The 22,075-nt window shown below is 40.8% G+C and overlaps 1 protein-coding gene across 1 annotated transcript in view; it reads right to left on the minus strand.

The window, feature by feature from the left end:
* Positions 1–17,655, minus strand: part of CAH1 (carbonic anhydrase 1) — a 62,035-nt gene extending 44,380 nt beyond the window's left edge. Inside the window, exon 1 of the mRNA XM_071693694.1 lies at positions 17,502–17,655. Coding sequence (XP_071549795.1) covers positions 17,502–17,532 — 31 coding nt within the window. The 5' untranslated portion in view covers positions 17,533–17,655. The remainder of the gene's footprint in view (positions 1–17,501) is intronic.
* Between the last annotated feature and the right edge of the window lie 4,420 nt (positions 17,656–22,075).

Below are 22,075 nucleotides of genomic sequence, written 5' to 3' on the forward strand. Positions count from 1 at the left end.
GAGCGTCTATGAGCAGACCCATGCACATCAAAGCAGAGGCCGGCAATTAAATCTCTATTCATGGAAGGCTCTTTAAAGATATGAGATCCTTCCCATCACGGAAATAAGTGCATTAGTAGAGAAAGTAAAGCCAATGCAGCTACAACTAATCACTGCGACCCTCGGCAAAGACGCGAGTAAAACCACAAGGAAAAAATATATATATTCCTTGTGTAGGGATCTCTGGCCAGTGAATACTCCCTGGTTACTGGGTCATCCGTTCCGCAAATACTCATGTGGTTAGAGTCACAATCTGAAGTAACGAGTTGACGTTCTCCTCATTATAAATCAATCCTCAGCTCGGGTGGAGAATCAACGGCTGCCTTTCCAAAGCAAGTCCTAGACTTCACTGGCCTTCATGAAGGCTTGTAACCTTAACTGAAGCCAAGGGTAGAAAAAAGAAGCATGCATGCGTCACTAGCCCTTGAAACAAAGCCGTCACTAGCCCTTAAAACAAAGACGGAGATGTCAAGTCTACATCATGTCCAAAAAGCCTACCTGTCATCCACTGTAATGAACACTTGCCTCCAGCACTTGCGAGAACTCAACGCCTTTTGTGACGTCAGTGCCTCCTGGACAGGCATCCTTCACATCATAACTATTGTAGCAATTCATTCTTCCCTTGGAATTCCCTGCCGTCTCAAGTGCTTATCCACATGAAGTATATGGACCCCTAATGCGCATGAGCGATGACCGGCAAGTCGACGATTGTCCCTGCATTCACTCTCGGGTCGCCAATTCTACGTAGATAAATCTAGCGCTACGGCAACTCTAGCTTCATGGAGTCCTTAAATTCACGCGATACTGACCTCCTAACGAGCGCTAACAAACCCTACTAAAATTATGAATTCTTTTTTTTTCATCAAATGCTTAAATTGTCATTATATACAATGAACTTCAATGGGTGTAATTCTTGTAGCATTCATATTTTTAACAAGGCAGTTTTTCTTAGCTGGTGGGGATTACGTGCGATCCGTAACATACGTTGGCGCATCGGGTCTTCAACATTTACGTCCCAGACTTGTCGTTACCGGAAGTTTGCGTGGGCAGGACTTCATAATAAGGAGCGACACGGTTCAGACACAAACAAACAGGATCTTACATGCAATGCAGGAATGACTAAGAGGTCAGTTTGGCAAACACACAAGCTGTCACGAGATACATGCTGCACTATGATGTGATGAGAGTACGGTAAGGGGACACAACATATAACATTTGGTATCTGGGGCTCCAAGAATATAATTATTCTGTACTCTTTTTTTTTTTCTTGCATTCGAGGCTCCAGTCACTGACTTTACTCCACATGAAGGCCAGCCGAATAACGGGCCTTAATTAGAATAAAGAGGGTTGATGAGAGGGACAAAGAATTTTGGAGGAAGAAAACAAGACCTAAAAAAAAAAAAAAAAAAAAAAGCCGGGTCATAGTTGTTGGAAATACATGAGAGAGAGAGAGAGAGAGAGAGAGAGAGAGAGAGAGAGAGAGAGAGAGAGAGAGAGAGAGAGAGAGAGAGAGAGAGAGAGAGAGAGAGAGTTCTAAAGCTTCGAGTTCTGGAGAAAGTTCTCAAAACGGCCCACCCTTATGCTGCCAAAGGCCACACAATAATCATATTATGACGCAGTAGCTTTCCAAGTGTCACGCTGTTTGGCTAATGGTGTGAAAGCACGAACAACCAGCTCTTGGGAGCAAACCAAAGTAATACCTATAGAAGAGGGGAAAGTGAACCAACTTAGCGGCGCCGGGCAAGTGGGTCAAGTTGTGATGTTAGTCTGAGAGAGTTAAGTATGACCACTCTAGACAATGGTAAAAATTACGAGTGAGAATCACTCCAGAAGAAGTGAGAGCAGCACTCCACACTCGGAGGAAAAGAAATTTCGACACCTAAACATGACTCCCTGTTTCTTATAGAGGCAAATTCAGCTATAGAGCACACATTCCACAAAGAGTGCAATAAGCATAAATGCAAACGAATGATAATACACAACAGAGGGAAGCAAACAGTTTATGGCATTAGCCAAACAGCAGATATTCACACAACTGCATAACATATAACTGATAAAGGCAATGCAGAATTTATCTTTCTAAACCTTGCTACAAAATACACATCAGAGTTAAAAGGACCAACTCAGTATGAGGCATGCAAGGATATCCACCACAGAGGAAGCATTCATACGACTCGGCTTATCTCCAGCCCCTTAAGGATGGCGGTAAAACACTTGGGTATTGGTGGTGTAACCTTAGAACTTGCCTTTCAGGATCAGGTCCGAGACTAACCAATGGTCGTAACGTCATCCACGTTCAATATATCCCACGCTATATGGCATAACATAAATCCAGTGCATCATACTCCAATATGATACACCAAAGCATCCCAACTTTATCATTAATCATGACGCAACTTTTGTTCAGTTCCATTCACCAAAACGCTAACGAGGACGTATGTCGATCCATCCCAAATTCTTTCATCAAAGCACCCTTATTACCAAAGCTTTTAAAAACTTTATCATTAAAGGTACAGGTAAAAGGTCATTAACCAAGTCTGACTGCCCACGTTACCATATATATATATATATATATATATATATATATATATATATATATATATATATATATATATATATAGAGGTAGAAAGGAAACGGCACGATAGTGACCCATCTTTGACTTCCGAGTCAAAAGCACAGCTGCAAATACGTATCGTGGACTGAACAATCTCTGTATAGTATACTGTGCCATTTCACTTAGAGAATTCTGCCTAATCGCCTGGAATGAGTTTCAGGAATCCATTGTCGACTAGACATGAGCGAATATCTATCTATGTACTGAGAGTTCACACGGTGATGAAAATAAAACTATGACCATCCCATGATGAATAGTTCTCCCTGGCATTATATTTCGTCATGATCACTACGCTCTACAACGTTCATAACCGTCATCCCGCCCCTACATGTCCAGCAGCCACCAGTTACTAAACATATAAAGACAAAGGTTAACCTGCATGGAAGTCTACAAGCTGCACCATTTCCAAGCACTAACCATAACACACAATCTTTGTAATATAAAAAGATGGGGGGAAAAAAGATAATGTGACTGCTTTTGCTCAATTAACTGAAGGAACATAACGGCACACAGACACAAACCTAGCTGTAGTTGAGGGACAAATGCCGTACAAGAATATTCTGGCCCAGCTAAGGTCACGCCATCTTCCATACAGCATTGTTTATATGCACTCTTGACACCTTCACACAATCCTGGACGAAAACCCATATAACAGCACAAAATAACTAAAATGTTAACTCTCCTCGTCTTGTGGCCGAATTTCAACCCCTCTAATCTCTAAGAAAACAATGAGGCAACTATTCGTTTTAAATCATCTTCAGCCACATATACTTTCCCAGAGTAATGCATTACCTAACATCTAACTCTGGCAATGTGCAGCAAATACGTAACATCCTTCTTTGTTTAGTATGTTAGGGCATGACGCTATAGTTAAAATGATCACAGTCCAACGCTGCATGATATATATATATATATATATATATATATATATATATATATATATATATATATATATATATATATTCTGTTTCCCATTTTAGAAAGTTAATACAAGGAGGGGAGGATTTCCGGCCCCCCGCTCCCGTCCCCTCTAGTCGCTTTCTACGACACGCGAGGAATACGTGGGAAGTATTCTTTCACCCCTATCCCCAGGGAAAGATGGAGTGAAAAGGATTTTGTGTGATCGGGGCCTGAACATGCAGGAGGGTGAAAGGAGGGCAAGGAATAGAGTGAATTGGAGCGATGTGGTATACAGGGGTTGACGTGCTGTCAGTGGATTGAATCAAGGCATGTGAAGCGTCTGGGGTAAACCATGGAAAGCTGTGTAGGTATGTATATTTGCGTGTGTGGACGTATGTATATACATGTGTATGGGGGGGGGGGCATTTCTTTCGTCTGTTTCCTTGCGCTACCTCGCAAACGCGGGAGACAGCGACAAAGTATAATAAATAAATAAAATAAATATATATATACATATCATAACTTACGACACCACCATGATGAAGTATGACATCAGGGTCTCGGCCGTGGATGGTAGACCACCTTACCCGGCCATGACGAACGCTTGCGTCAGTATTGTTGAGTCCCGTGGGCGTTACTCGCTCCAGGAAACCGTGCAGTGTACTGAGGCATGAGGCCGGGTGTTAAGTTCATTTTGGAGAAGCGGGACAGGTGGCGTAAAGGTGGTCTGTAATAGCCAGATGGGCTGGGTGGGGTTCTGTTATAGAGCGGTGTCAAAATCTATCCCGAGAGAGATGTGGGTGGCATGGCTTCTCCTGAGACCAAAAGAAAGAAACATCAATCTTTTTCAATGAACACTAGTGCCTGCTTTCATGCGGAATCAGTCGGTTCAAGATTCAACAATTCAATGGCGATCTACCGAAACCTTATCTTGAAATCAGAGGACATGTGTAGCTAACATCCTAAGTAGATGAGTGTGCGGTTCTGTAATTCATAATTAAGTTCGGCAGACAACTACAATTATGCCAACGTGTCATTTAAGAGTTAAGCCTCATCGTAAGAAACTTTTCCCACAAAACAGCTGGACCTGCGTACAATTATCTACTTTCTCCACGTCGTAGTTCTAATACTCAAATATACTCGCTATCATTACGTTCCAAATACCATGATCTTAAATATTCAACTATAAACCAAGGCCGAAGTGACAAAGAAATATGAGGCATAGGAAAGTTTCTCTTAGAATGAAAAATGAAACATTCCACAATGAGAATCCTAGTTTTAGTTTCTAGTCAAATGTCATTTACATGCAGGATCTCCAACAGAATGCACCATAATAATGACATAAATTCCTCATTACAAGCATTATCATTATTGTAATTCAAGAGCCGTGGTAATTGTGCAATCCTAGTGTGTAAATTGCATCGACCCACAGTAATGTAAGGCATCAGAGCTTCCTGTGTTATTCTATATCTGTCTGTCACGACTTAAATAATTTGATACCAGGAAGAAATAATACGCAGCGCTTAATATCCTGATAATTATATCTGGCCATGGTGGTACGATAACATGGGCAGTGTAATAAGAATATTACTGTGCTTGAGAACTTTCGCCACGGCATATCTGTTACCGCTTAGACACCATCGCGGTACAGTAAAGGTAGGTTTTAAGGTTCCTAAGACCTTTCCAATGCTTAACTGGGAGGAATAAAAAGATTGCTACACAAGATTTTTAAGTAAGCTCTGGTTCATCGATCAACAGTGACTGGAATACCTGCGACTTAAAACTGACACGTAAATGTTTACATCAAATGACCGATAAAAATGTATCTATCAAAACTGACATAGAACAGTACATCAACATCTCGTTCTTTTGCTATCTTTTACATAGCAATGCTCAATATTCACCACTGGTGAGTGTTAGTCGCCTTCAAACAGTATCTACCGTGATCAGGTACCGGTACTCATAACAGCGAAATAATGCGCCCAAGAAGTTCCTAAACTGAAATCTTCCTCGACACGGTTTTATATGCATTACCCCCGACAGTTCCTGATATATTCAACGAAACCGAATGCCTCTTACAAAGCCAGGTAGAGTACTTTTTATTACACCAACCTGGATACTTGCAGCAACATTCAACATGAACTCATACATCACAACTATCAGATACTGCCCGAAGCGCCTTCAACGACAATCCTACACATCTGTTCGCATATACCTCACGCAACTGCTTAGAAAATACGGTGAAGACCCAAGGATCACGCTATACCAATCATTAAAAAGACACTCTAAATCATCTACGTTACTCGGTACTAACCAGATTACTCCTCGTCACTATTCTCTACAACCATCCCTAGTACAATCCCCAAAGCTTTCCTTGATATTCCCATGGGAAACACCCTCCAGGATTATTCTATAATGTTCCCCACTGATAACTGCCTGCCACCCCAGCAAAAGATCCTCCCACAATATTTCACGAGAATCCACTAGTTTCCTAAAAACTACTACTACCTCAAATCCTTTTTTTTTTTTTCTACCTAATAATCTAAACAATGACATATGTTTCAAATGAACCCAAGGAAAGAAGAGAGAAGTGTGCGTTCGTGCGCTGCAAAGGATAAGGTCTTTCCTAGTATGGAGTTAGATGAAGGGTGGAAGGTGAAACACAGCAGCATGAAAAGAAAGTGGTCAAGTGTTCGATGCTAATTAATTTTTCCAGCTTGTAATTTTTGTCAACTTGTCTTTTCAACACTAAGATACGGGTTATCGACCTTTTACTTTATCTTTTATACGGGCGGGTTAGATAGAGCCTATCGTTTACAAGTCACATGCCATTCAACGTCAAGTTATAACCACTAACAGAAAAATCGTTGATACTTTCCTCTGGTGTTACGATAATTCAACGACCACATACACTAATTGAATATCGCCTCTGAGGGCCATTCGACCAATGAAGCATGCAGCGTATTGAATACATCGATGGTTTTGAAACTTGCTCAAACCAGTTCTGTTACAGCCCCGGCGATACTACAAACTCATTCTTCTGTATCTAACTTATCATTATTCATCGGGCCCAAAGTCACCGTAGTCTATGCGGCCAAGCATTTCTGCGATTCATGTCATGATACAAACAATATTCAATCTGAATATATACACATTACCTACATCTACAATGGATTAATTGTCATCTTTCCATGATGCAACACGAATCAATCAAATCAATATTCTCTTAAGACAATCACGAGAACCCAGTTAAGCTTGGGGTAGGATCCTACTAAACCTCCAGCGACAAATACCCCAATTCAGGCACACCTTAATTGAATCAAGTATGTGTATCCTCTTATCAAACCTGAGATAAAAGATAACCCTAACCACTCATGATAAGGAATTATTTGGTATAAGGGGGACAGAAGTTTTTGTTTTCTTACTTTCAAGCTGATGTAGGATACAAATGAGCATTTCGATGAGTATCGAGACTAGGATGTTTAGTGATGTCTGACCTACAATATATGGAGTAAAATTCGACAGCCTGCCAAAATATTATTAAGATGTAAGGGGTCGACGAGGAGACATGCCACTCCATGATGCATGTTACAACGGAACAAACATACACTGGAAGTCTTCAAGTACGATTACGTGAGGGTACTGAATTTTCTTTATATGAGGGAGAGCCAGGGGACGAGTAATAAACGACGAGATAGGGAGTTACGAGAGAATTACGGGGAATAGATTAAAGACAAAGTTTACATAGGAAAGGATATTGGAGAGCTGACATATGGTCATCATATATTCGCTTTCTAAATGGCCCCAGAATCAACGGGGCGCTCTGTAAACTGAAGACGCATATAGTGTAAACCTGTACACATGCCATTCAACTCTTGCAGTGGACCTTCAAAATCATGTGACCAACAGGGAAGAAATTTCAACCTTCCAAACTACGAGTGACTTTGAATTCAAATTTCATGACACAACACGGTAACCAGGCTGATCATAATGCGCGTCACAGATCCTGGTGTAATGGTGTAATGTCTTTCAAGAACACAAGCAGCTGACGAAACTGCAATGATAACGGGTTGGGTTCTTAAAGTATTCAAGGCAATAGAAGTAATGATGACATTACTCAAAGCACTCCTCTAACGCCCGACAGGAGTACAACTGTTGCCACATCACCATGAAGAGGAGGTGGAGTTAATAGACGGTCTATCTAGAGGAAGTGGGGAAATATTTTCCACATCCATCGGGTAAAAAGCGCAATTACAGTGACGGACTAGTAGGAGATACGATATACGTCTGGACAAGACTATTAGGTTTAGTCCCACACCTGCATACAACGTGACGGACTGGCTCGCATAATATACCTAACTTTTAAGAAGAGGGATTGTGGGGATACGCGAAAAAAAAAAACACCATAAATGTCTAGGCGCCATACTGAACACCCTGATCACGATACGAAAAGAAAAAAAGAGGGAATAAGCTTCTTTATAATGTGTACTTGAGCAGCCTAGTTGCATAACATACCGGGATCAGGTATACGGCATCATTATACTTATATTCAAGGCGATCGAAGTCATGATGACCGTACTCAAGGCACCTTCTCGCCCGAATGGAGTGCACCTGTGCCGTAACATCGCCGCCATGAAGAGGTGGAAATAATGCCAGTCTATAAAGTCAGGAACTATTTTCCGCATCGATTAGCTACAAAATATCAAAATATTCTTATATATATATATATATATATATATATATATATATATATATATATATATATATATATATATATATATATATATGTTCATACATGATCATCGTTTCTCGCGTTATCGAGGTAGCGCCGGCAAAAGACGAAGAAAGATCGCATCCGCTCACATCATTCTCTAGCTGTCATGTGTAATTCATGTAAAGATCAGATCCTTTCCCATAACCAAGCCCATGGTTTACCCCGAACGCTTCACATGCCCTGGTTCAGTCCACTGACAGCATGTCGACCCCTGTACACATCATTCCAATTCACTCTATCGCGTGCATGCCCTTCACTCTCATGCATGTTCAGGCCCCGATTACTCAAAATCTTTTCACTTCATCCTTCCATTTCCAATTTGGTCTCCCCATTCTCTTCCCCCCCCCCTACTCCAGACTCATATATCCTCTTTGTCAAGCTTTCCCCACTCATTCTCTCTATATGTCCAAACAATTTCAGCAAATCCTCTACAGCTCTTTCACCTACACTCCTCTTATTATCACATCTCTCTTATCCTTTCATTATTTACACCATCAAACCACATAATATCACACTGTCATCAAACATTTCATCTCCAACACATCCACCGTCCTCCGCACAGTCTCATCCAAAGCCCGTGCCTCGCATCATATATATATGATAATAATGACGGGACCACTATAAATTCAAACATACCAAGTTTTGCCCTCCCAGATACCGACTCCTCTTTCCAAACATTCTTCAGTGCTCCCAGAATCCTCGCCTCCTCACCTACCCTATGATTCACTTACACAGATGTAATATATTTTAAGACTAGTTCGGAAAATAAGTTCCCTTGCAGCCCCAGCTCTGCACTTCCAATGATCAAACAACCCACCTTATTCATCTATCCGCCAACCTAATCCACACTACCCATACAAACTCCACATTGTAATACACCCGACTTCCCAACCATCCGGCCACCAAACAACTTCAGCACTAATGATTCAACAGTATATCCACTTCGCCCAAATCCCATCCACCGTCCCAGCTCTATCCCACCTACCAACCTTCTGTATCCCAGGGAAAGGCAACCTGCGAGGCACAAGCAACACATTCCGCGGGACCGCGTCTGCTGACCGTGACCCACGTGCTTTAAAGCACTTGATCAGTATTGATCAGCAGGCGAGGCAAGGGAAGGGCATGTCATTCATGTGCAGGTAAAACACCTAATTACATTTATACATCGGGACTGCGATAATTTGAATCTAGACTTTGAGTTAATTTCGAATAACTGTGAAGAAAATGTAGAAAGACAAGACAGCAGATGTTCGTCATACAATACATACACTTGTAAATAACTCAATCTTCTTTTCCATTCCACACTAACCCTTTACCATGTCCTAACTCTTCTTTCTTTACTATTAGAAACCTAAAAAAAAGGAGGGGAGGGGGGGAGGGGGTGATATCCGCCAAAGGGCAGGGCTATCGCGTAGCACTCACCGCTGGAAAAGTTACAAAGATCCGTGTGTTTCGTGATTTTTAAGTGTTATGAGTTATGAGATGGAGAGACTGTTTGCTTGTGAACTGAAAGCTAGCAGCCTACGTGTGGGTGAGGCAGAGGGAGTGAGAAAAAAAAAAGATAACTTGGGCCAAAGGACTGAAACTTGACAGCCACAGACGTAGTGGTTCACTGCGCAGCCGTCATTGACCCTCCCAATACCCAGGCAGATAATGCTGTGCAGGTAATGTACCTCCCTCGTCCGCGGCAGCCTACCGGCTCCTACCTATAATTAGTGTGTGTGTGTGTGAGAGAGAGAGAGAGAGAGAGAGAGAGAGAGAGAGAGAGAGAGAGAGAGAGAGAGAGAGAGAGTCTTCAACACTACTCAGAAACCTCAAGCGCCAACATCTTATCTTTGGGAAGGCGTTCTGTAGCATGCGATTCCTCCGCTTCATCAGGCTACCACACTGCCATTTCACGTCCCCGGAAACACCGCGCATGACTCATCACAACCTCTCATGCCAGGAGCAAAACTGACCGTGGAAGCTAATTTACGGCAGGTGTGCCTGGCGGGTACCGTAGATTTAATTACGTCAGTTCTGCTTCTCATCTATGTTGGGCATCCACGTCTATGTAGCGAGGTCTCAGTTACATAACAAGAGTATGAGCTGTTGCGTTTCGTGCTGAATGGCGTAACCTTAAAACGTCAATGAGGCACTGAGTGATGGGCGTGGCATGCATACTTCCTCTCATAATTCTAGCTGTTTCGAAACTAAGAACACCTTGGCTGCAACATACACTCTGACTGCCCGACAGGAACTTACCACACGGACAACACAAAACAAACCAAAGATGTAAAACAAAAGCACGTTTAAGATTCCCTATTGATACGCCATATTAATGTACGTATGGAAAAAAATGGTCCATCCGACCCAACAAAATATATTTCCATAAGACTTATTACCAGAAGCTGAGCATTATTTTTATCAACGTGCGTTAGGTTTTCCCACTTACCAGAGATGTGCCACGGCCGTAAAACCTGTTCTGCACACCTGCCCCGCACACCTGCGACCTTAACAGCAGCTTTCATGTTACCTCATTCGCCAGAAACATTTCCGAGCAAATGATGTCTGGCCTGAAGTCTTCAGAAAAGAAAAAAAAAAAAACTGCCAATGTACATACACAGTCTTTCTTGGCTTCCCTAAAAAAAAATGAAATTCAATTTTCCGAGTGGATGAAGTGCAGTAAAACGGTGCCTCTAAAATAACTTTCATCCCTAAACTTGTTTAACTTAAACTAAAGCTGAACGTTCCTGCAGCAACCACAGCATACATCTCCCCTCCATGTTGAGCTAACTTCACACAACCAAATGCAGACAAACTGTACAAAAGATATTAAATAAGAAATTAGCTATTGCAAGGGTAATTTCACTCCTACATAACAGTCCTTAAATGTTAACTGTACGTCTTCGAATAAGAATGACGGCACATATGAGAACATATGGAGGTGACGTCCACGCAACGGAAATATGATGCACACAGAGACAGCCTCCTGTGTCAGCAACTGTACTTGGAAATATCCCATTTCCTAACTCGTACTGTCCACTGTAAGATTATCTTAGATATTTCGGTGAGGGTCCGTCAGCACTCCTCGTTATACTACAAAATGTCTTGATTCTTTAATGTTTTATGTTTACCGAATACTGTTTAACGTTTATTACAACAACAAAATTTGATCGTACTGGACGTTTTATTTTTCATTCCTTAAAGTGCTCCTGATTTCTGTGGTGCATATATTTCACAGACCCATTTTCAAGGTTTACCTGAAAACCAGTTTTGAATATATTTACTGCAAACGTTCTTCACGTCCTTAAACATGCAACTGATTAACGGAGTTGTATATAATAACCAAGTCAATCAACAACCGGTTTAGAATGAATGCAGTACGATTACGCTAAATCGCAGGCCAATCACTTCAATTTTCTTTAAAAAAAAAAAAAGTGCAGTATTTTGTAGTTTTGTACTTTAAAATGGCAAGGTTCACCTGATGCAGATCGAATGAAATTCTCATTATTCTTTTATCATCACATACGACACGAGTGTTAAATGCAACTATACAAAAAAGAAGTGGGATAAAATTCAGTACAGCTTCCTTTCTGCCGCCTAGTTACCACTCTCTGGGGAATATTTCTCAACAAATTTCTGTTCTTACGAAAATTTTATAGGTCGGCAAATCAGCCACTCTAGGAAAAATTTTTGTTACAGAATTACCGATTCCCAGAAATTTACTGTTAATACTTGAACGATATAACTTTCAGCATGGGGTGAGAGTGGGGAAATCCCCTGAGCCTGAGACGGCAGGTCACCACCTACTGATAAGAAAACGCCGGGGAAAAAAAAAAATCGATCTATTCCGGTATGACGGGAAGTTCCCGAGCCAAGACGAGCGACTTTCAAGGAACGCAATCGGGTTGTTGCACTTAACCCAAGGGCAGCTCCAGGCCCAAGGAATCTACACTAGATTCAGGATACAGCAGCCTCGGAGGCAACTTTTTGTTCATGCCAATAAATAGCCATTCAGGAAACTTCAGTCCGTAATGTTACTTTTTTTTTCTGTATATGAAGCATACGAAGCAGGCAAGCCTGATTGTTACAAGTTTATTCCCATGTCGATCGTAAATCAATATATGTTTAAAAGTCAACGGAAAAATGGTCAAAATATTTGTTATTTTTGCAATTACATAAATGCTAATTCAGCTCCAGGTAGAAGAAATTGAAATGCTTTTCCGGGGATAAGAGGGTATTAATGCCAAAGTTGCCTGTACGCTGTGAAGAGCGACTAGGAATGCAGTGAAGGCAGCAAGAATTTCTGAAGGCAGACCTGCTCCGAGCAGAAGAGCTGGCGAATCTAACGAGGAAAGCTACAGTGAACATCTGGTGAGGAGTAATTTAATATGGAAAGATGCGTCATCTCGCACTACTTAGCTGCTACTTTCTCCCTTGTGGTAAGGTTTGGATTCCATATGTTTTCTATTACGTGTTACTGAAGAGAGCCATGCGTCACCAGGTAATGATGCAAACTAACGTAATCAGCTTTAATTTCTCTTACAATTCAGTTTAAAATCTTGACTTGGGCATCATCCAACGGTAATATATTTCGAAATATATCAAGACTATATAAACAATTATCTTTGTGGGTCATACCTTTAGTAAAAAGTCTACGACACATAATTTGAATCATAATTTGGCCGCTGATAGTATACCGGCAAAACATATTGAGCACAAAGATCCACCCATGTCTCGTTCACTTCAGTTAACTGGTCAGGAATATCTTTTAAGCAAATCCTATAATTCACATCCATAACACTGATTATAAAAAAAAAAAATCCTCCAGGTGTCCATTAGATTTTTAGCAGAGCCAGAAATTTATAGTTGAGCCAAAACTCGAAATCGAATGATCCATATGGTCCTCATTTGTCCCTGGTGCGAATGGGTTTACCTAACTCTAAGCTAACTTAGGAGACTATCGGGTGAAGGAACCAGTCCATGAACATCTGCTAGCGTTCACATGAAGGCCCTAGTTAACCACGTTCTCAGTAAGAATCTAAAATTCACACAATGATACCTCTTCCTTCCCATGCTCTCTTCACAGGCTGACAATTACAGTGAGGCATCGCACGAAGTTATCTATGATCTGGGATGTGGTCGTTTGGAAATCGGTCAATGAAACGCAGCGGAATGACCTGACTAACCAGTCAGTTGGAATGGGATCCACAGTTGCAATGCACAAAACCCGCGCCATTCAAATACAACTGATACATCATAGTTATCAACTCAAACTCTTTGATAATAATAATCAAAAGGAGGGCAACAATGAGGAAAAATACTTAAAAGCGTACCACTCCAAAGCGAGTCAATTAATTCTATTCTCAGCAAGCTATATCTTAACAACTCACTATCAAGCTTCGTCTTGCATCCAATACATCTCAATCATTGTGGTCCTGTCATCCTATACGGTCAGTTTATATTTGTCAACCATTGAAGACATCTAAAATGAAATACGGGGAGAGAGTGTAGTGGCCTTCTGAGGTTCTTGTCGTAGAGAAAATGAAATGTCTGAGGATGATATATGGACGATATATCTTACGTTAACGCAAGCGGTATACTTAAAGAAAAAAATACGACAGTGATAATGTGAAATTTGAAACGTGCCGCAAACTAATAGATGACTATTCAGTACTTTAATTTAAGCATGAATAAGATGTAAAAAACAAAACTATTTATTTATTATGGCATCTTTAAAAGATATCTAAAAAACTGTGACTTTTTGCATAAAATAATTCAAACTGGCTTCCTAAAAAAAAAAAATCATGTCTATTAACATCAACATAAACGTATAGAGTTTCTCCAGCTCTTTTATTCTTTCAAATTGCTGCGATATAATTCATAATGGGATATAATTCATAACTAGGATATAATTCATAACTAACTCTGACACTCATACACTTTTGGCAATGCAGTAGTATATGTTCCAAGATAATACTGCAACTGCAGCTGTACCATGTTAGGGTAGTTTAAGTGACATGGATAAACTTAGTATGAACAATCCTGTCAACAAAATGTCTCAAAACAGCGATTCCTGTTGAGGGGAAAATGCAATATTTCAAAATATTTCTTTATCTTCTGTAGTTTGTTAGTCTTTTCAGCTTCAAATTCCCATCTAGTCTACCATTTCCATACAACAGAAATCATCTATTCTGTTCAAAACATCAATGAGGCAATAAACAAAATTGTATGATTGGCATTTCTGATTCTTGATTAAGGCTTTCGAATTATTAGTTCTAACTTGAAATAAGACAGACGGGATGTATTTAAAGCCAACAACTCCTGAGGTCTCTTAAAAAAAATAAAAAAAAAAAAATCCGCTACAGTTCATGCACCTCAACTTTTCTGCTGCACTAACGGATAGAGTTTCTTTCTTCTAACTTTTGTATTGATATCTCCACATATTTATCATTTTCTAATATAAGAGGGATAAAGTTACAGGGAAGCATCATGAAAGCTAATACGAAGAAATTGCTGTTCCCGAAACACAGTTCGCCAATATCACATCAAGGGGATTGGATATCTTTCTGAAGGTTTCCTCCATCCGGGAATAAGAAAACATAATCAGTATGAAGTACATTAAACCAAAGCTAAATTAATCAAGTCTCGATGACATTGCGACAGGCTCCTAGATAGATGGAGTTTCTGAACTATTTCCATTTCTGGTCTGAACCCAAAATGGTGCTGGCCATGGGCATTCTTATATACCTCTACGAAATCTTGACATATGAATGCTGACAAAGCACTTTGATTTACTGTGCTAATTGATAACAAAAACTCCTTATGCGAAAAACACAATATGTCAAAGGTGATTGTGCGTTCATGACGTGCAAGCCAAGGTTGCCTTGTGTTTATCCTGACAACTGCAAGCTAATCAAGGGGAACATACAAACATTTTAATTCCAGAGCAACATTTTTCTTTCCAGAATGTTCGCATATGGTCAACACTCAATATATAAAAACGATGTACCTAAAGCGGCCGAGTTCACGAGTCTGCTGCTATCCCTCGCAACATTCTCTAAATTTGGGAGCTCCAAGGTGTGGAGAAGGTGGTGTTTGACAGCTCAGTGAACAGCTGAGCTTGTTGAAAGGCACGGCTGTCTGCTTCTTACTTTTACAGTTTACATGGATTAACATGCTTCATTTTCAGACACCTATCAGTATGCTGTCATGTGGTCATGAATATTAACAAAAATGAGATGTCTGTTTTTCAGAGGTTTGAAAAATACGATCACCTGAGGATCAAAACTCCCACCCCCACAGTCTTCCTACTCAGGATTAGATTGGACTTGCTTATAAAAGTGAGCGGGAAACCGTTGAACGGAGGTACGGTAACAGGGCGACTGACACAGAAAAGTTACCTTCAGTATATACAACTAAGTTTAGGAGGGCTATACATCATTGGTAAGCACCTCCTCAACTGTGCGAGTAGTGCACGTCGTGACTCATGCATGTAATTCAAAGATAGCCATTCATATATATCACTACTAATAAGATAATGGTGCAATGGGGAAGTGGTTAATCATATCCTCTTTGCACATATATACAAAATTTTGAGTATCAAGTGTTGCAAGTTTACTGTAACCCTAGCATGCAAGGGCTGAAAAAATCAAAATCAAAATTGGGTATTTGGACGGTATATGGGGAAAATGGGTCACTGCAAAAGAACATACAAAAACAACTCGTCTGTATACGTATGATTTGCGGTTACCAAAAATCATTAATATATATGGAAGAACAGACAAAACGGCTGGGGAGAGAGAGAGAGAGAGAGAGAGAGAGAGAGAGAGAGAGAGAGAGAGAGAGAGAGACGCCCAAGTTTGATGCAAGTCGTAAGGCAAGTGAACTGGTATAAGCCAGGTAGAAACTATATTTAGGATCAAGTTCCCTTTTAGGTGATGGAGTTTAGTAAATGTCTACCCTTTTTTGGAGAGAAGTGATGACTAGAGGCCTGTAGGCTAATTGCACAGGCAGTCTAGAAGAAAAAAAAAAGAAAAAAACAAACTTGTTTTATCTTAATCATGGACAGCATCCAACTTTCCTCTGATGCTTCTGTACTAAAAAATAAAATCTTCACCCTTGTAGATTAAGGTATTCTCTAACATATTGAGCAATACTTAGCCATGCATAAACAACTGTCTATCGTAAGCAGAAAACAAAAGCTGCATTAAACTCACCCCCTCCAATAAAACAAGTTCTCTCTACTCTCCTGACTATAAAAAAAATGAAAAAAAATCACATTCTCAGAACAAAATAGCTGTCAACTTACAGTGAAGAATCATCTTAGTCAGTTGCATTTCCAAGAAATATGCAGCACAACCCCGGACACCAAGCCCAAAATTCTGAACATAAAAAAGAGCTCACTCTATGGAGAACACAAACCCACTATCTCAAGAATATACAACATTAGCGCATCATCCTGAACACAGGCATTGAACAACCTACTTTCAGCCCACCATCTTGAACACCCAAGTAGATTCTACATTTCTGGACACGTTAAGTATGGCTCTTAACACTCAGGAAATACCTACCATCCACAGAACATGTAATCTAACCATCCTTATCACATCTGAAGACTTAATTCCCCACAAAACTGCCTATCGACCACAAACAAGCAATTCTAATTCCATCTGCGACATGTTTTGACCCGTCAAATTAGGAAAAGTATCACTCCGACTTCAACATATCTTTATTTCCTACAACACAGCTGAAGTGAAATTCCTTGCATAGAACTTTCCGTCCCTCAAGGCTACCTAAATGAATGTTTTACCTTACACACTTCTATAACATACACCTTATATGAAACATACCAGCATTTGAAATACCTTCTGGTCTATCCATTTCTTTCCCATAATATAAACGAGTCAATGAAATTGTGCTGAGTAAAATGCTTCTCATGTAGCACTTGTCAAATGCTAACTAGACAACGTGAAGAAAACATCCGACCACGACAGAACTCCACATATTACTTGGAGACCAGTGACAAGAACTGCACTCACATATTTTCGTGTGTTCAAATGCCTGATGACAGGTTGGTGATTGACATCTTTTATCGCCTCTTATTCCCTCAAAATATCCCCATACCTCTTCAACCAGGTAACACAACATCATTCTTTCATGTAACAAGAATGCGGGCTGTTATAACTCACCGTTTTCCTTTGCGTATCCCCAACCAACCATTTCAAATTAATAGAAGAATACGAGCGTAAGGGATCGAGCGTCAACTCTCTTCGACGTTTCGGGAGAAACTGATTCCGGCTGGCGGGTCTGCTCGTGGGTTTTACTCGCGCACCTCAGCCGCCGAAGATCACCAGACGCTTTATTTTCTCCATTATTTATTGGGTCAACGATCAAAAAAACCGTTTCAAACGACTGGCCGGCATGTAATTACGCTGAAATGAAAAAGACTACCTGTGATATCAAAAGCATTTTCGAAAAGGGAGTAAAATAACGTACATCAGGCAAGACGGCACACTGACATTGAAACCACGACCGGGAGAAGTGCCTCCTGAAGTAATTTTTTTTTTCCTATATTCCCGAGATTCATGCAGCTTAGTTATACCTACATAAAAAATAGAAAATGTCCCAAGTGAAGCTTATCGGTTCTCGAGTCATGTTTGATCGTCAAAAATCGTTCTACTACTGAAGAAAGATAACAACCTCCAGATAAATCTCGCTGCTGATCTAGAGTGGTAGGTTATTGCACCGAGACTATGGTCTGTACTACACCTAATCTCGTTTGGTTCCCAACGGCAGAACGGCGTTACTTGGCCCCACGAAATACTTCCATTGCCATCCACGAAAACCCTCGTATACCCATAACTAATGTAAAACTAGCAAATAAATTATAATCCCAAATACAATCAAAATTCTGCAGACTGCAGCTCCTGGGAAGAAAAATGTAGGTCCGCAGGCTTGTATGTCTGAGAAGATATGAAGATAACGAATTTTCTTTTTTATCACTTGAGGAGCTATTTCCTCTGAACATCACTGTCAGTACCGTAGATTCGTGAAACTTGTGTTGGAAGGTGATACACGAGGTCCTTCGCAAAACCAGGATGAGTTATGATTCTCTCTCTTTCTCTCTCTCTCTCTCTCTCTCTCTCTCTCTCTCTCTCTCTCGGGGTGCCTTCTATTTTTATGAGGCTCCTGCGGCACTCAAGAAGCTGGGCCACGCCCACCGCACGGCCACCGGTCATAAAGTGTTGCGATGTGTTGTGGGGTGTCTGTGTGCGGGTAATGCAGATACAGAAAATTCATCCCTGCTTCCCACCTCAGCAAAGTATGCTCACAAACCTCCCTTTCCCACAAAAACAAACACAACAATGACAGTACAAATCCACTATGTAATGATTCAAGCACATTCCCTCCCCCAACCCAATCTTAGGCTCATCTCTAGCAGAAACTTACCTAAAATGAAAATCCCCAGACATGTACGAGTTACACTTTCTCGTCTTCTTTCTGGACACCATTCATCTCTCCAAAATCAAATACTTTGATTCAATATATCGCAAGACCCCTCAAGCCCTAGAAGCAACTTCCATACTGAAATCATCGAACACACTCCTCAGTCGTCCTGCATTCACCTCACAAAGACCATATCCTTGTACTTCCTGATCTGCTGTACTGCCCTGTGGAGCCCCCAAATGAACAAGGTATTTAAGCAAGATGGTAAGATAAGGTGCGAAAAAAATGTATGCATAATGTGAATACATTAATAGCACGCAAACCGTAAAAAAAAAGTAAAAAAGGAACATTTCATCAAAAGTACCTTTCCAACACATTATCATAGATGCTCATTTACTCCGCTGATCAGCAGTTTTCTTGACCTCCCTAATGATGTCACTGCGACACGGAATATCACAAGGACATCTTTCATGTCCTCTCTTATCCTACAGTCCTTAATAATGTCATTGCGAAGCGGAATATGACATAGGCGTCTTTCACGTCCGCATATACTGTGCAGCGTTTCCATGTTTGCCATGATAATGGCGAATGTCTAAGGCCATTTCATCATTTCTCAACCTTTACACGAATAAGATTTTGTTTATAAATGAGTAAAATCACACTTTTTTTTTTCTCTACGATTACTTCCACGTAAGATCACAACAGCACCTGAATTCTCTTAGCAACGAAACTCTGATCAGTGAATAGCGCTTGTTTACCTCGCTTATCGTCTGGGTCCTTGTCCCAGCGGCCGTGTCTATTCATAGAAAATTTTCTGCGGGAGACGAGGTCTCAGCGCAGGGCAACACTCTCGTCAGTGATACCCTCCGCCACCGCCAGGGTCACACACACAAACACACACACACACACACACACACACAGTTATCTGATCATGACTTACCACACCCCACATCCTCTCTAAACGCTGGCATTTTGACTGTAAAAGTTTATATTGTCCTAAGCTTAGAATACTCCTCACCTTATGACCTAGACGCACAAGCAAGCTTATAATTGAAACTTAAGCAATCAGGAGTAAATATAAGGAAATTATCACGGCCAGTTTTAGGATGAGAACTTTTAAATACGATATAAAAACAGGATTATCAAGAAGCTTCGAGAGCTTCCGCGGTGGAGTGGTTTAGCGTCGCTTGGCTCTGATTCATCGAAGGACCTACGCCTCTTGTGAACGCGAGGATGCTGGAACAAATTCTCCTGAGCCCTGGACTCCAGGAAAGCCCGGTAGTGGACAAATCAAATCCAAAAATATCCAGAGTGATCAAATAACAGAACCTATAAGTTATGAATATAAATTCTATTGGAACTGTCATTTATTACCGTCTTTCTTGTCCATTTTGTTCCCTTTCCACGGAGCCCCCTGGGAGGGAGGGAATGTGCCAATCCTAACCCACGCCCCGAATCAGCTCTTGTCGGCTCTGTAAGGACGCCCAACACAGCACACACGGCTGCATTGCCCAAGATGCTACAAACACTCGTAAAGTTATCAGGAATAAGCTGATGAGATGATAACATAACGACCATGAAGCAGGTGCCTCTGTCGTCACCGTTAACTTCATCTTGACGAGAAAAGCCAATTTTTTTTAGCATTGAAGAATAAAATGTAAGCTTAATGACACGTTTAAGAAACGCTTAGTCTTCGGGTAAACAGTTAAAAGATTCTGTTCAATGGACCCCAGCAGACAGTAAACATCACTATACAGTTGGTTCAAACCAAGTGAAGGTCTTATATTAGCTACCATCGCCCTATATATGACATGACCCACAAACACTTCACAATAAATGGATGCCAATGAAGGAAAAAGAACTACTTTGGTTATCATACATCATTCATTGTACATTGCCATCGTGACTTTAAACACACACCCTGGCCAAAACTCATTGTACCTCAAACACCGTCCTCGACCCTAACACCTAAAAAAAAAGTCATACTCTAGTTGAGTATATAAATCACCTTCGTACAACTCCCGTACCTATTTCACAGAGAGATTTAACCCCACAACCCCCCATCCAGGGTCTTCCTCAGTTTCAGGGCTGCACTACACTCAGTAGCTGGGACAGGATGAACCCTTTTGAGGTAAAAAGTTCTTTGACGAGATTGTACTCTCTTTTATGAAAAGATGACTATACAGTCTCGCTAAAGTGGCTTTTCACTAGCAGTATAACCTCAATTAGGCAAAGTCCGGTAACACCGTTGATTATATATATATATATATATATATATATATATATATATATATATATATATATATATATATATATATATATATTTTCCACGGGGAAAATGAAACACGATGAGTTCCCAAGTGCACTTTCATGTAATAATCACATCATCAGTGGAGACACGAGAGAAATATGTCAGCTGAAATTCATCGAAGAGACGAAGCTAGAACGCCAAATGGCACGTTGCCCCCTGTATACAACATCGCTCCAATTCACTCTATCCCGTGCACGTCTTTCACCTTCCTGCATGCTCAGGCACCGAGCACTTAAAATTTCAAACTAACTTCATCCTTCTCTCTAAAAGTGCTAACTAACAGTCAAGAAAATACGAGCCACAGAAAAATGGCCGTGATAAACAAGGACTCTCGCCGCCATATGCCCGAGGGGGTATGCCGTCTTGCTTTAAGGGTCATTCCGTCGTGCTCAAAGATAGTTATCAACGTCTGTCTAACAATGCACACGCATTCAATCAGACAAGAAAAAAAAAATAACCAATCCCTAAACACGCGCACAAGTATATAAACACGACGTAATTACAAAAAGAAATAAAAGAAAAAAAAATACGCACGGAGACAGTCACATAACCACACAACTCCCTCTCGAGCCAGCTAGGCTACGGATGACTCATGCTCCTAGGGTAACAGGTACTGTGGGAGTACACTCACCATAGACCACGGCTCATGATCACAGGCTACTGTTGCTATGGCCACAACCAGACGGCGGTTCCTGTCCTCACAATAGAGCGTTATCAGTTTCAACCTCCTAACTCTTTGTGCACGCCGGTGCGACCTTAAAGCCCTTACAAAAAAACATTAGGTCATGAACTGAATTATCATAACCACGGGTCGTGCTGTCGTGCTCAAAGGGTCGTACTGTCGTTCACACGAGTCCCACAATCGCGCTTAGGGGGTTAGTCACATCTAAAATAGCGAAGAATTATGATAAATGGTGCACTTCTAATTCAATTTCAGGGGGCGCTAGTGTTGCCAAAAAACCTTAATTTCTGCCACTCTTGTGGCATTTTCTAAACTATAAGAAA

This window comes from Panulirus ornatus, chromosome 56 (genome assembly GCF_036320965.1).
Source record: "Panulirus ornatus isolate Po-2019 chromosome 56, ASM3632096v1, whole genome shotgun sequence".
Classification (NCBI taxonomy): Eukaryota; Metazoa; Arthropoda; class Malacostraca; order Decapoda; family Palinuridae; genus Panulirus; species Panulirus ornatus.